We start from the raw sequence: 14,441 nt of genomic DNA, 5'->3' as shown, positions 1-14,441 counted from the left end.
CAAGTGTAACTATAGGCAGAATTTGGCCATCTGTGCGCTACAGGAAATATGAGCAAATTAATTTCAGAAGATGTTGAAAAAAAAACCCTCCATAAGAGCATCCTATACAGTAATGGCTAAAGTTTGTAAAGGCAGAAGTCCAGTCGCTTGCATAAATGGGGAGTTAGACCCTTGCTGTAATTACACAACTCTGGAAAGACTCCAATTGACTAATGACTACTGGATCAGCCCCTAAAGTGAAGATTTCCAAAGCAGACTTATATTGGATACTTCAGGATTTGGGTGTTCTCCATGAAACAGTTTACAAAGGCCTGATTTTTAGGGGGATGGGTTCAGCGCTTTCTGAAAATCAGGCCTCTCTAATGTCTCTCAAACTGGGCACCAAAAGTTGAGGCTCCCCAAAATCATTAGTCACTTTTGAAAATCTTGACCTAAATCTTTCTAAATTGTTAACTTCAGATTTTCAGAAATAAATACATAAAAACAGTAAGCCCCAAAGAGCTATTTTCTGGCAATGAAATGAATCCATCTTGAACTGTTGGTTCCTCGTGAGGTTTTCCTTGTTAGTCTCCTCAACTCTACAGTTGGAGAAATACAGCAACTATAGCTTTTACTATGAGTATGAGACCAGAATGTGGCTCTTAAAGTTTGAACTGGCATCTGACATGAAATTGGATGTATTGCCTAGATGCAGCCAGTCAAGGTATCAATAAAAGAAAATTTATAAAGCACCATGTGTTGCTTCAACCAGAGAAGTATAGACATTTTAAAACAGAAATAAAGAAAATATGGACCAAATTCCCCGTACTTGTGTTTGCTTGATGTAACTAAGTGGAAAATATGTTCTACCCAGTTTCCTAGTAATTTTCCCCACTGTGGAAAAAGCCAAGGGTTCCAATCCTTAATCAGAGGATTGTGTGTGAACAACAGGAGGGAAGGGGCCTCCACAAGGATAGCTCCATACCTTTCGACTGCACTTTGGACTGCACCCTGCATGCCCAAGGATTCCCCCCCAAGCAGGACAGCCCCCAGAATGTCTCCCCCTCAATCCAAAGTACTTCCCCTCACCCCCACCCCAAAACCTCAGAAAAAAGTGGGTGGGAGATGGGGTGTGAAAAAAAACCTTGTATTTCTACACCCCACACTTGACAGTGACCCCCACCCCTTTCCACCTACGCAGTTGGAACTTCAGAAGGGTTTCTACAGGGTTGAGGGAGCATACCATGAAGGAGACAATCCCTGCTCCCCTACTCCCACAGCCTAGGTATGAAGACTCCATGTTGTCCAAGGAAGTACCAGGGACCATGTGGATTTGGAGTAGAAACTTTCTTTCAGATTCCTGCTCTTGTTGCCAATGCTCTTTTGATGACTCAAATAGGTTCACTTTTTACTCCGAAGATGAATTAATTGTTCACAGAAGGCTTTTTATGACAAGCCGTTTCAGCTCTGAGTTGCTTTTTTATTTTTAGCTCTTTTGCAGGCTTGAAAAAACAATTAAGCAAAATATAAAAGGTGCTGATGGCACTGGAAACTCAGTTTTTCCATTTAGGCAGAGAAGAGGTACCTGATAGGGAGTGGTAATGTGAGCTTCCCCATACTCTCTATTACTACAAGAGAAACCAAAGCGACGGACTTAGCCCGAAGACAGGAGCGGGAGGCAAACACGTCACAATTCTAATACTGGCTCTGACAATTACTCCCTCTGTGGCACTGGGAGAATCAAACTCTCAGCTCCACTTCCCCCTGTGTAAAGTGGGTCCAGTTGTGAGGATTCATTTGTTAATACAGAAAAAGCTTTATTGTGAAGCAGTTAGGGTTGCCACATCCCCACCCACAAGAGAGGCTGAAATGCTCAAGTAAGCCCCCCAACTGTCCATACTTGCTCCTCCTCTCCCCCCTCCTCCCTGGAGTAAACACCTGGCCATTAGCACAACTACCTTTTATCACAGACCACACAATGTAGCCTAACCTCTGCTCCTCTTTCACCCTTTTACACACCTCTTACCCAGATTACTTTCCTCCAGCACGAGTACTTGTGGTGTAGGAGTTGGTTGTGTTGGGCAAGAGTAGTTTGTTAAAAAGAGATGAGTGCAGGCGGACAGTAAGGGCCTGTGATGCTTCAGGGGTTCATCCAGACCAGGAGAGGGTTGTGTCATGGCCTGCCCTGTGCAACTTCGGCTGAGAGCCCTGCTGCCAGTAGCATGCTCACAGCACAGCACCCTGGCTTCCATCAACCTGGTTACTCCTTGCAGGGTGACCCCAACAGCCCTTCCTGTCCTGAGTCTCCCCAAAACCATCTCCCCTGCAGCATCCAGTCCCTCTCACTGGACCCTCACAGGAGTTAAACTTGCTACCTCCGAACAGACAAAATACACACAAGCCTGCTAGATAAGCTGAGGGTTTTACCCTTTCGTTTAATACACAGCACTGAGGTAGTTTTGTAAACGTAAAACAAGTTTATTAACAACAGAATCTAGATTTAAATGATACCAAATAGAAGGAGTAGGGATAGAAATGGTTACAAACAATAGTAAAAATGCAATTCTAAAACTAAAACTGAATTTAAACTAGAGTCTTTTGTTCAAAATAGTTTTTTCACTAGTGTCATTCTTCCAGCTCGGCTGGCCCGTCTTTAGCCAGGATCCAACATGGAGCCCAAAGCACTTTTCTTTGTCTCCTCGGGTGAAGGATGACAAAATGGCTTCTTGCCCTCTGTTATATCTTCCAAAGTTCATTGACCCTATTTCAAGAGGCAGAAAGGCTTCCTAGGGGTGTAGTCTCCATCCCTTGTCAAGACTGTTAACTGGTCATCTTCCCTCCCCATTCGCTTGCCTGATGGCATTGTTTACCTTGCCCGTAAATGTGTTTTTCATAGTCTTAGGTCACACCTTGCTTAATTTACATTGGAGACACAGCCAAGCCTGGAAAACAACATTCCTTTTGTTGTGCTTTGGCATGGTCCACGAGTCACATTTGAGGAACATATTTTCAGCAAACATCTAGAATTCTTTATATACCACCCGTACGTACAAAGACGAAGATTAATGACCAGCATGTTACCAGTTTGCACAGGACACCTTACATGACAACTTTCAGATACAGATGATGGCGAGTTGGGCAATGAGTATGTAAGGCCAGATGAGAGTTATGGTATGGTGTACCCTCTGCCAGTTGGCACTAAGGGGCTCCCTGGGTCACAGGGGGCTGATGGAAATCTGGCATCTCTGGGGCTAGAGTGGAGTATGGTCTGGGGCCGTTGATAGTTGTGGCAATGGTAAGGTGTAAACTTTTCATATTCTTGCTTTTGTGGTTTGTCAGTTACATTTTGTGTATATTTCTGTGAATGTTGTGCATTGCAAGCCTATGTGCTTCATAAAACAATGTGTGTATTAATTTCCTAGTTTTTAAAGGTATTTAATGGTGGTGGTGGGGAGGAGGTAGGGGACTATGGGGGTGCAGGGGAGGACCTGTGGTAGGTAAAAATGCAACTGCTAATCAAAAGTTTGTCAGCAGCTGAGCATGAAACCTCATGCATTAGCAACTGTGCACCAGCCTCTAAAATCTCATTCGGTCTCTTGCATTATGCCGTTGTTTAATGCAGTTATATATGTTTGGAAGAATAACATGGGCATTTAGTACTAAATCATCCATAGAATGTATTCAGATCCAGAATAAAGAGTTGATGTGCCACTGTGGGTTATGACAAACTTGATAGTTTAATGTTTCTAGTCCCTTTGGGTTTCCACACAAAGTACAAACACAATTAAGAATGCTAGCATGAAAAGAGATAACTGTATTCATTATAACGCCTCTCCGCACAAAAATCTCTACTCCCTCCCAAAACCAGAATTAAAACAGAAACATAACATAGGTTGAAAAAAATATTCAAATTTAATTCCACCCAATATCTATTGTAATATTTTACAGCTGTGTCAAACAACTTCAGATTTTATTGCAAACACTGTAATAACCTCATAGATGAGAATACATTCCAGAACAAGACCAAGTGCTTAAGAATAAAACTGCTCACAAAAGGACCTACTCCAGTTCCCACTGAAGTCAATAGGATTTTTGTGACAAAATTTCAATGGAAGCACGTTTGAGACAGTAATAATGAACTAACATTTTCAAAGGGTTTATTTGGAAAGAGGCAATAGGGAAAAGCAGCTTACAACTATTCTACCCCGTCTGGGTCTCTCTGAAGGAGAAACAGCTTTATATAAAAATCTGAAACACTAAGTCCATCTCCTTTATTATCTGATTATTCATTACTCTTTGCAATTCATAACCAAATTAACTAACCAAAACAACAGTATAGACAAAATATATAGCTTGACTAATATGTATATGCACCTTAGAAATGTTATATATGTTATATAAAAATGTTTATACTAAATTTAGAACAGTGTATCCACCCACAATTAGCAACTCTTGTAATTATACAGAAGAAGGCAATACTACATTTGACTGTCTCCCTTCCGGTTTCATCTTTCAGAATAAATCCATGATACAATGCTACTAGAAATTTTCTATGTAAGTTTACTTTCACTTAATTGGTGGTGTCTGGAATAGATTTCTTATATACAAGTACATTTTGAAATATTAGCTAATTGATATATTCATCTGAGAAACACCCTACTTAAATTCTTAAATCTCATTTAATACTTTCCCCAAAAAATTGTGTTTCACATTTTAAAATAGCACCAAGTTAGTTAAATTAGCTAAAGTAATTATTTCATGATACATCCTTTCAGTCTAACGCTTTCTGACCTCAGGAAGTGCAAGTACATTTTGGCTGAAAAGGTGCTTTACATCCCTTCTCTTCACTGAGCCAGGAACAGTTGATTTGCAAGTTTTAAGAAACCAGAAGCTATAACTTGAGTTCTGGCATAACTGAGAAACATGTTTTAAGTTTGCTGAGAGTTTTATTGTACTGTGAGTTTTATTAAAACCTTTGAAGTTTTAAGGGGGGGGGGAAGGAGAGAAGTTATGCCTAATGATCTATCAATAGTACAAGACAACCTATTATAATTAGAGGGAAAGTAATTGCATACACTAATTTTTCTTTTGCCCACAACTATATTGATGGTGAAATTACTACACTTCCCCTACCCTTTAGAACAATATTAAAAGAAAGTGACCAAATCCAATCAGTCAACATAATTTTAGCTGTACAGGTATTTTAACTGTAAAAAAATCCTCAAAGGGCAGTCTAATCTTAAGAAGTTATTTTATACAGCTTGAGGAAAACAGCTGGGAGCCAGTGTGCTACTGGAGGTGCCATCTTTCAGATAAGATACAAGTCTGAGGCCTTGCTTATTTCTGGCCTTGAGCCAGCAAAGTACTTATGCACATTCTGAACTTCAAGTTCCTGGGCAGTCCCATTACAGTTATTCAAGTCCACCTCATCTCCTAGCAATCTAATGCAATGGTATAAGCTACACTGAAAGAGCGCTACATACTGAATAACCAACAGCAGCTCCTGAGGTTACCAATGCAAATCCTGAAGTTAATGGGACTACTCATGCTAAAGTGCTTTCCTGGATCAGGGCGAGCGTTCTCAGTAGCTTACAGGACTGAGTCCCTTGAAATTAAATGCTCCCTTGTACTTCTCAAAAGTAGAAGAAGTTTTAGCCACTGTGACCTATCTTTGTGTACTTACATTTTACTATAGTATCAGAAATCCCTCCAGTGGGATCAGTTGGAGAAGTTCTTCTATTTTCTCTACTTTAAAAAATGTTTTGTAGCGTGGCTAGCATTAAATGGTGGTTGCATCCGTATATAGACAGACCTTAAAGTGCTTTGGGATCCTTCCACATGAAAGGTGCTAATAATTAACTTTGAGACACATTGTCAGTGTTGGAGGATCCTCCCTCCATCATCCCCCTTTTACACATGAGGAAATTGAGGCACCAGTAGATGATATGACTTGCTTAAGGTTGCACAGTATATCAGTACAGAGCCAAAAACTGAACTCTGGTCTACCAGACCATGCTGCATCCCTCTGAGCAGTAACTCAAAACAAATCTTGATGGTCCATTTCTACATACTGGTGATTTTACACATTATGGGTGGAAACCCTGACCCCACTAAAATCAATGACAAAACTCCCACTGACTTCAACGAGGCCAGGATTTCACGTTATGTTTTCTGCAAAGCTCAAGTCTTTCATACCTATATCAGAAGCATCCAGTAATTAGATCGTTAGCCCCATGTCACGTTTGGTGCAGCCTAATACAATTCGGAATCATAAACACTCCAGACCACACAAAAAAAACCCTGCATTCATTACTTCAAACCATTTCTATTTACATTGTCTTTGTTTGCAAGATTCTTCAGTTTTACTAACCAATGCAGTCCCCTAAAAAGGAAAGAAAAAATAACAAAGAAAACAGAAAACAATGAATCCTATGACCCAGTTGACAGAATAAATGTAGATCACCACCATGTCCATGTCAAACCACCATCCACGGCTATCATCCTCAAAATCCATATAGTCCATCCTGTGAGCAGCATGTGGGAAGTGCCTTCTTGCTACAGGATCTGTATGCCTTTGGAAACCTGCTGGAAAACAGATCATGTCACTTCAGTCCACGTATTAATTTTTAAAAAAATATTTTTAGTAAAGACAATGCTTATGAAAGGCACTGGATTGAGAGCATCAGAAATGGATAGCCTCTATCTGAAGAGTTAATGCAGACTAGAAGCAGCACATCTCACCACCAGCATACATCCCTCTTTCCTGGAGAAGACTGATGGATCTCAGAGCACCGAGTCACTTTTTTACCCACTGTCGCTAATGAGAGTTGTCTTATGGTAGCTGGGTATTCCTGACGCTGCCAGCCCTTCAGCCACTTAAGCATTCTCCTCTGGGCTTATGCCAGCCCTGTCTTTGCCTTGCAGGTAAACAAATAGGTGCACCCCAATCCCCGAATCCCTTTGAATCATTCCCCTGTGATATCCAGCTCCAGAGAGATTGGCTACCCACAGCAATTCCAAATCCTCTATCCCCAAAGGTGCAGTGTATCTCAGTTTAGCAGTTTTACCTTAACCCACTACTCCTGTAAACCACATAGCCTTTGTGAGCATTTATAATAAAACAAGTTTTTTTTAAAGAAAAGAATACAAATTTTACTATAAATAGAGAGTGGTGGAAGCAAGTGGTCACAATACAAAAAAATCTTAACACAAATCTGACTCTAAGCTTATCAATAGTTACTTTTCCTACCCAATAAAGTAGATTTACCCCCCAAAAGTACAGTCCATTGCAGACCCAGGAGCCAAACATTTATGAAAGCACTCCCCTCTGCCAGGGGTTTTCCCCTCATTAAATGGATGTAGAATGTCTTTCCCTAAACTCTGTTATACTGTAACAGTTTTGTCTCTATTCACAGGCAGGGCAAAACTTGACCGTTTATTCCTATTCTTTTCCCTCTGATTCTTAGCCAGACTTTGATCCATGAGAATACTTTGCTTCTCAAACCAAAACTACTCAGTTCTTCAGTAATCTCTTGTAAGGGACTTTCTTAAAGCCACTCTGCAAATCCAAATACATTAAATTAACTGATTTTTCGATATCCACTATTTTATTGATTCATTCAAAAAGTGCTAGTCTACTAGTGATGTACATGTTTCCTTTGTAGAATCAGTTCTGGTTAGACCTTATATAACAATCTAAATAGAATTATAAAACATCTAGAAGTATAACTGACCAATTTACCATGGACAGATAAGGCTTACTAGACTATAAATCACCCTAACAGTTTAACCCTATGCATTTTAAGAGATCATGGATGAAATTCTGACTCCAATGCCGTGAATGTCAAAACTCCCATTCACTTCATAAAGGATATGATTGCAACCCACAGTTAAAAAAAATAAATGCCACGCTATTGTGAAGAGAAAAAGATATTCTATGGATTTGTACTTGGAAGCTATTTTCGGCCCCAATCCTGCAAAGACTTATGTATATCCATTTAAGAAAGTAAGTAGCCCTACTGAAATCCATTAGGTTACTCGCATGTTTCAAAGTAAGCAGGGGCTTAAATTTTTGCAGGACCTGGGCCTTGCTTATGTTTACATTTGAAACCATTACCTTTACTTATTGAAAAATAGTGGAGTCTTGTTTACAACTCTTCCTGACACTACAAAGATGTGATTTACATAAAAACCACATCTTGATACGAAACCCATATTTCAAATCTAGTTTTGATATTTAGAAACATTTTTATCTGCTTCTCTTTTATAACACTTGTTAAACATTTCCAAATATAAATCTGGATTTATTTGATCTGATTTCCATTTTTTGGAATGAATTTGCAATTGACATTAAGTTCTATCACCAGTGTTATAACTATGTGCTTTTATACATAAATCCTCAGTGTATATTATCCTCTCCAGAGGGTCCTAATTAAGATTGCTATGTGTGATTTGCTTTTATTTATTTCCACTCTTATAGTAAACACAAAATGCCAGAAGGCTATTTTTGCATCAGCAATTTTGAATCATCTTGTAATCAAAGTATAATTATGCAAACATTTACTGACATTAGTTATGACAGGGTAGTTGCTGGAGCCTAAAAGATTTAGACAAATATAATCCTTGATTTCTATCTCGATGTGATTTACTTTAAGCGAACCTGCATTAAATTTATCCTGGCTTAGACTTTATAATGTAATCATTCTACATTGAACAGCAATTTTAATATAGGAAACTACTGCTGTACAATTATTCTTGCTGTAGAAATCCACAGAAACGCCCCTCTGATACTGCATTAAGAATATATACAACCAGATCCTGCTCACTTTACCCACACGAGTAATCCCACTGACTTCCATGAGCATGAGTAAAGCAATCAGGATTTGACACCCAACATATGGAAGAGATTTTAATTCCCTATTATTTGGGTGAGTCTACAAGCTAGTGCACTTAAAATAGCAGTGTGGACTTTGCAACTTGGGTAGTAGCTCCGGCTCTCAAACCCACCCTATCCTCCGAGTCTGATCTTGAGCATCTAGCCTGAGTCTCTGCCAGACGCACAACATCCATACTGCTATTTTTAGCACATCCACTAGCTATTCTGAGCCACACTAGCACAAATTGTCTACCTCCACTATGAGACTTGCTCCCAGCTGCAGTGTAGACATACCCTGACTTACCATCTGTTAATCAATTAAGCATCAGTTGAAAGTGGCAATAGTACATCTACCCTAGAAACTAAATCCTTGCTCTCAACACGTGCTAGTAAAGAACATGTTTAATTATGTTTAATTCACAGAAATTGTGGGCTACAATTTTCCACGCTACATCATTGTGAAAAAATGTTACTGCAAAATCATTTAATCCACACTGTGCTTGGTGTCTCCTTTAGAAGAGTGATTGTAGGTGAGAAATTTCTGATGAGAAGGTCATTTGGGCCATTTTACAAAAATTAGTATGTTGACAATCACTGCATAATTAGGGTTGCAAATAAGTTTTGAGTATAAGTCTCTGATTCTGGCAATCCCTCTAAAATACCTACTAAAGTAATTAGTCTCAAAACTTGTAGACTCTACTAAATTTTCATGACATGAACAAGGGTTCCTGAATTATTTCACCCTAAAAATAGGGGAATTTACTGGTGTTCGAAAACACTTAACAGATTTTGCTTCTTTGGACCAGCCACCCCTCCCAAAACCATCCTATTCAAAAAGCCTCCCAAAACAAGAAGAAAAGTAGAGAAGTGAAAAGACTACAAAGTCTAGTTTACTAGACTCATCCAGCTAAGATCTAGGGTATAATATTCAGAAGTGATTCAGGCACCTAGGAGCCTACATACTTTTGACCTTCAAATCAGAATTAGGCTCCCAGGTGCCGGAGTCATTTTGAAAATGGGACGGAACCACTAAGTACTTGTGAAAATTTCTCTTTTGGTGCCCAGGTCCAAAATTTAGCGGACTGAAATCTAATTTCAAAAGTTCATAACTTTGGATTTTTTGAACATAGCTCAGCAATTTCAGTTTGAAAAGCTCAGTGTAAAATGTCAGATTACTGCTGGAGATCTAGACCTGAAAGAAAAGATACAAATGAAGTCCCTTGTTTCCTTGCACAGATATAACTCAAAGCATAAGTGATTGCGAGGGAGGCTGGTCAAACAGAGAAAAAAAATCTCTTTCCAAAGGGTCATGGGGGGGGGGGGGGTTCTTTCCGCCTGCAGACGTCAAGATTTCCAAAGGAGGGAGGAAAAACTCCCTGATCACTTCCTCTAGCCTCCTGCTCTCATCCAACCCCACTTTCTACAAGTCACCTGAGGTCTGTAGGCCTAGTGCCCTGATCCTGCAAACTTTAGGGGATGGCTGGAGTGAGCAGAAAGCCTAGGAGATGGTGATCAGGGTGGCCTTCCCTTCTGTCTTTCTGTGGCCCTATCAAGGCATGAAAGAGAAGAATCTTCAGTTATCTTTCGGAAGCTCATTTGGGGCCACTCCTAATGCCCATAAGCCTTAAGAGGGTTATTGGAGCCACCTTCAACCCTACTGGCCTTTGTAGGATCGCAAGTCTCCACTGAAACCACATCTGTTCATTTGGGGCAGAAGGGACTGTGCTGTATGTTTTCATGTGGGAGTCCAAAGAACCATACTATGGCTGAGACCTGTTCCCCATCCCACCCCATCTAACTCCTCTTAAAGCTCATGAAGGTGCATTGTGGGGCATCAGTGACCTTCCTAATTTAAATATACACATTTGAAGAATACAAAGTAGATCACTCTAAATTAGAAAGTATCAAAGGTAAGGTTGTCTGTGAAATCTTAACTCTGCTCCCTTGTATGTATGCATTTTGATACAGTCTTTAACAAGGGGATATAATACTTTATCCACAGAACCCCCGCCTCATTCATGTGAAGGCTGAACAGTCTTTAGTGAATGATGCTGCTGTTCGATATTTAGGTAAGAGTCTTAAAATCAAGCTGATGTCCATATTTAGATGCCTAAATAGGTGGCCTGACTTTCAAGTACTGATATTTAAAACAATTAAACAAAAATATTTCTATCATGTGTTCTCAGTAGCAAACCACAGCAACTGTTATTTGTTAGCCAACAGTAGAACTTTGTCCTGCATATTCTGAGGAGACGTTGCAAGAAGAGCCTCTGTGTGGAGACATGCTTCACTGAGTGCCCCATTTTATGAATTAAGTGAAGCAGATTTGTGATCCTGATCTTACTCCGTCACTTTTCCATGTTGTATGGAACGAGGCAGGGTTTCTTTGGAGTGCAGCAGAAAGTTGGAGGACTCCAAAAGGAGCCTTGTCTCATTCCATAAACATCCTCACAAATCATGATCTCCAGGCACCTGTACATTAAAACAAATTTTACTCAACTTTCATAAATATGCCAGCACAATCAGACACGGAATGAGAATTTTCACTCGAATCACAAGCATGCACAGTGCCACTGGAACATTGGCAGATTCAGTAAAAACCTGTTCCTGTGTAACAGAAACAAGTCCATGAGCAAAGTAGGCTTTGTAGCCCTTATAAGTCACACAAATCAAAAAGGATTTTCACACACCACAAAAAAAGGCACATCTGTTACATATATCCCTGCCCAAATTCAAGTTTCTACAACCTCATTCTGAAGAGCTAGTGGTATTCAAAATAAAGTTGCAAACAATAATAAATTTTACTCTTCATTTTTTAATTTGTCTGAACCCATTTTGCTCCAGCTTAAAAGAAATAAGTCACTCTGAGCTGAGGAAAATTTCAGTTAAAAAAAAAAGTAGTTTGACAGAATAATATGCAATTGAAAAAGAATACTTATATTGGACATGTTTGTGCAACATTGGAATAATGACGTTAACATGGAAGCAGGTGGTGATTCTCCCAATTAAAACTACACCTACCAGTAGTGTGAAATGCAAGGCACTGATGTGGTGATATAGGTAATACCACCACTCTGATTTATTGCTATTTTATAATTGTCCTTTAAAAAATTCTTTTTAAGGTGAGAAATCCCTCAGAATAGTCTGTTGGTTTCACTATGAAATTACATTTATAATAAATATCATTAACAGAATTACAGAATGATTGTAAAAGCATGTACTTTTTATATCACTTGATGTTTTTCTGGCAGTAAAATATCACCCATTTTATTTTTTTGTTACATTACAATTTTGTGACTTGTATGAACGAAAACACATTTACTCTTAGCAATGGAGAATTTGTAAGCTAAACCCATAGTTTAAAAAATGAATAATTTATTTTAATTAACATATTTACTGAAATACAGAGTATCAGGAATATGCTTTGATATACAGAAATTGAGAGGGGTTGCTGGCAGGGCATGTTCTGAAGGATCCAAGATTTTGAAATTCAATTCCCCCTTGAATGTGAAAAGGCCTGAATCAGAAAACCATCAGGGATCATTGCAAGACTGATCTCCTTTCCAGGCATCTAAAAATGGATCGTGGGGGTGGGGGGGGAGCGGGGGGCGGAGAAGAGAATTGTAATTGTCAGGGCAGTGAATTGCCTCTGGCAGGTTATCTTATATATATTTTTAAGTTATGACAAAGGCACCTACACCATATGGATGTGTACCCCTTTTAGCATTTCTATAAATCAAAATCAGTCAAATAAAATTCTGACAATTCTTTTGCACATCAGTTAATTATTGTATCATAAAGTCAATATTAACACTATTGGCCCAATCATACCCCTTTGAAACTGATGAGTGTTTTGCCATTGTTTACATTGACAGCAGTATCAAGTCCTGTCCAGAGTTGATCTGACTCAGTCCAGAGCCCAGTACCTGGCCCTACTGCCTGGACAGATGCCTGGGGCCATGAAGATCTGGAATCCTCCTCCCAGTCTGGCAGGCTAGAGCTCAGCTGAAGAGCCACTTCATGGAAGCTACTCAAAGCAAATGGGTAAAGCAGCCTTCTTGGGGATTTATGTAGTCCCCAGAGGAACAGGAGGATGGGTGGATCTGTGTAGTGATAGATTCACTGCCCCTCCTACAATCTGCCCATGCCCAGTTCCTGCTTGGTCACCCACCCCCTTCAATAGCAGCATTACACCAGTTCAGCCACAAGGAGTCTGGCATAGTCACAGAGAATATGCTGGATGTCCATCTACCATTATTTGATTAACTTTGATAGGGGCAGAAAAAGTTATTTTCTTTGCTTATATATATTACTATTACTTATTTGCAAATTCAGTTGAGCTCTGTTAACCTGTAGATAGCCAGACATCCTTAAATAACCTCCAAAACGACTTTTGACAGTCATGTGTTTCATCAGGATTTGAGCAGTAGCGATACCAAATGATCGACATTCTGTTAGGCTTATATCATTTATACCTGCTTTCCCAATCAATCATTCTGATTCTGTAGGAGTGCCAAATATCCACTATGTTCGACAGTTATAGCTCATTCATTGAGACCCTGTCATAAGGCAACTAACATAATGGAAAGAAAATCAAATTAGAGTAAAAATGGTGGTGTAACTGTTAAATTTATCATAAAGCTATTGCTAAAATGATTGACAGATTTGATTCTTTGGACATTACAAGAAAAGTAGTAATTAGGCAATTTAGAGAAATTTAGTCCCCAGATATCAGTTGATAGGAAAAACATTGATTCTTATCAAGTAAGATCATAATTATTGGTACCTCCATAAGCAATCTTGTATTCTCTTGCTGTTTTATACAGCCCACAGAACTGAGAGATTAGAATCTACATAATTATACTGGAAAATGCTCAATGTTTAAAAATAAAAAAATAAAAAAAGTAAAGTATCGAATTATAGTGGCAGGATCCCAACAAGGCAGTCAGCAGCAAGGGTCAGAGCAGGGGCAAACCTGAGACTAGCAGAGGAGTTCATAGTCAGGTTCAAGGCCTGCGTCAATACCCAGGGTCATAGTCCAAGTCCGGAAGCAAAGTCCAAATCAAGCTGAGGTCAAAGTCAGGAACTGAGGAGCAGGAAGGGTCATGGTAACTACAAGAGATCCACACTGTTGCCTGAACACTTCCTCGGTGCTCTTTCGGTTTACATAGGGCAGGGAGCCAATCAGGAGCCATGAGGTAGAACTGTCAAACCCTTGAGGTAGAACTTCCCATGGTCTGTGTCCACAGCAGGTCATGGGAATGGAGCTGGTTACAGTTACTGTTGGGTGGCAGCCTGACGATACAAGTTGCCTGGTAGTGCTGCAGTCCTGGGCTCTGGACCCTGAGGGCCTTATGCATTGTTTACATACAAATCTTATAATTAAAGTTATTTCCCATACACAGTTATTTCACATTGCTGTAACTTCCAAGACTTGTACTTGAGGTTTTACAAAGGATCAACAATATTTCTTTTGTAGTGTTCCTACAGTACTTAACATATATAAAATTACAATGAGTTCCAGCATAGGTTTCCAAGTTTTAAACCCTAAAAGCCAAAACATATTAAAAAACCCACTTAGAGTTCA

At 39.5% G+C, this 14,441-nt stretch overlaps 1 protein-coding gene across 1 annotated transcript in view; it reads right to left on the bottom strand.

Moving 5' to 3' along the window:
• Positions 1 to 2,625: 2,625 nt before the first annotated feature.
• The window catches only part of RNF180 (ring finger protein 180), a 497,847-nt gene continuing 486,031 nt past the window's right edge, over positions 2,626 to 14,441 (bottom strand). Inside the window, exon 9 of the mRNA XM_074952619.1 lies at positions 2,626 to 6,561. Coding sequence (XP_074808720.1) covers positions 6,362 to 6,561 — 200 coding nt within the window. The 3' untranslated portion in view covers positions 2,626 to 6,361. The remainder of the gene's footprint in view (positions 6,562 to 14,441) is intronic.

Source organism: Natator depressus, chromosome 5 (genome assembly GCF_965152275.1).
Source record: "Natator depressus isolate rNatDep1 chromosome 5, rNatDep2.hap1, whole genome shotgun sequence".
In the NCBI taxonomy this organism is placed as follows: Eukaryota; Metazoa; Chordata; order Testudines; family Cheloniidae; genus Natator; species Natator depressus.
The sequence above is the reverse complement of the archived record's forward strand: the minus strand, read 5'-3'. Positions and strand labels throughout refer to the sequence as shown.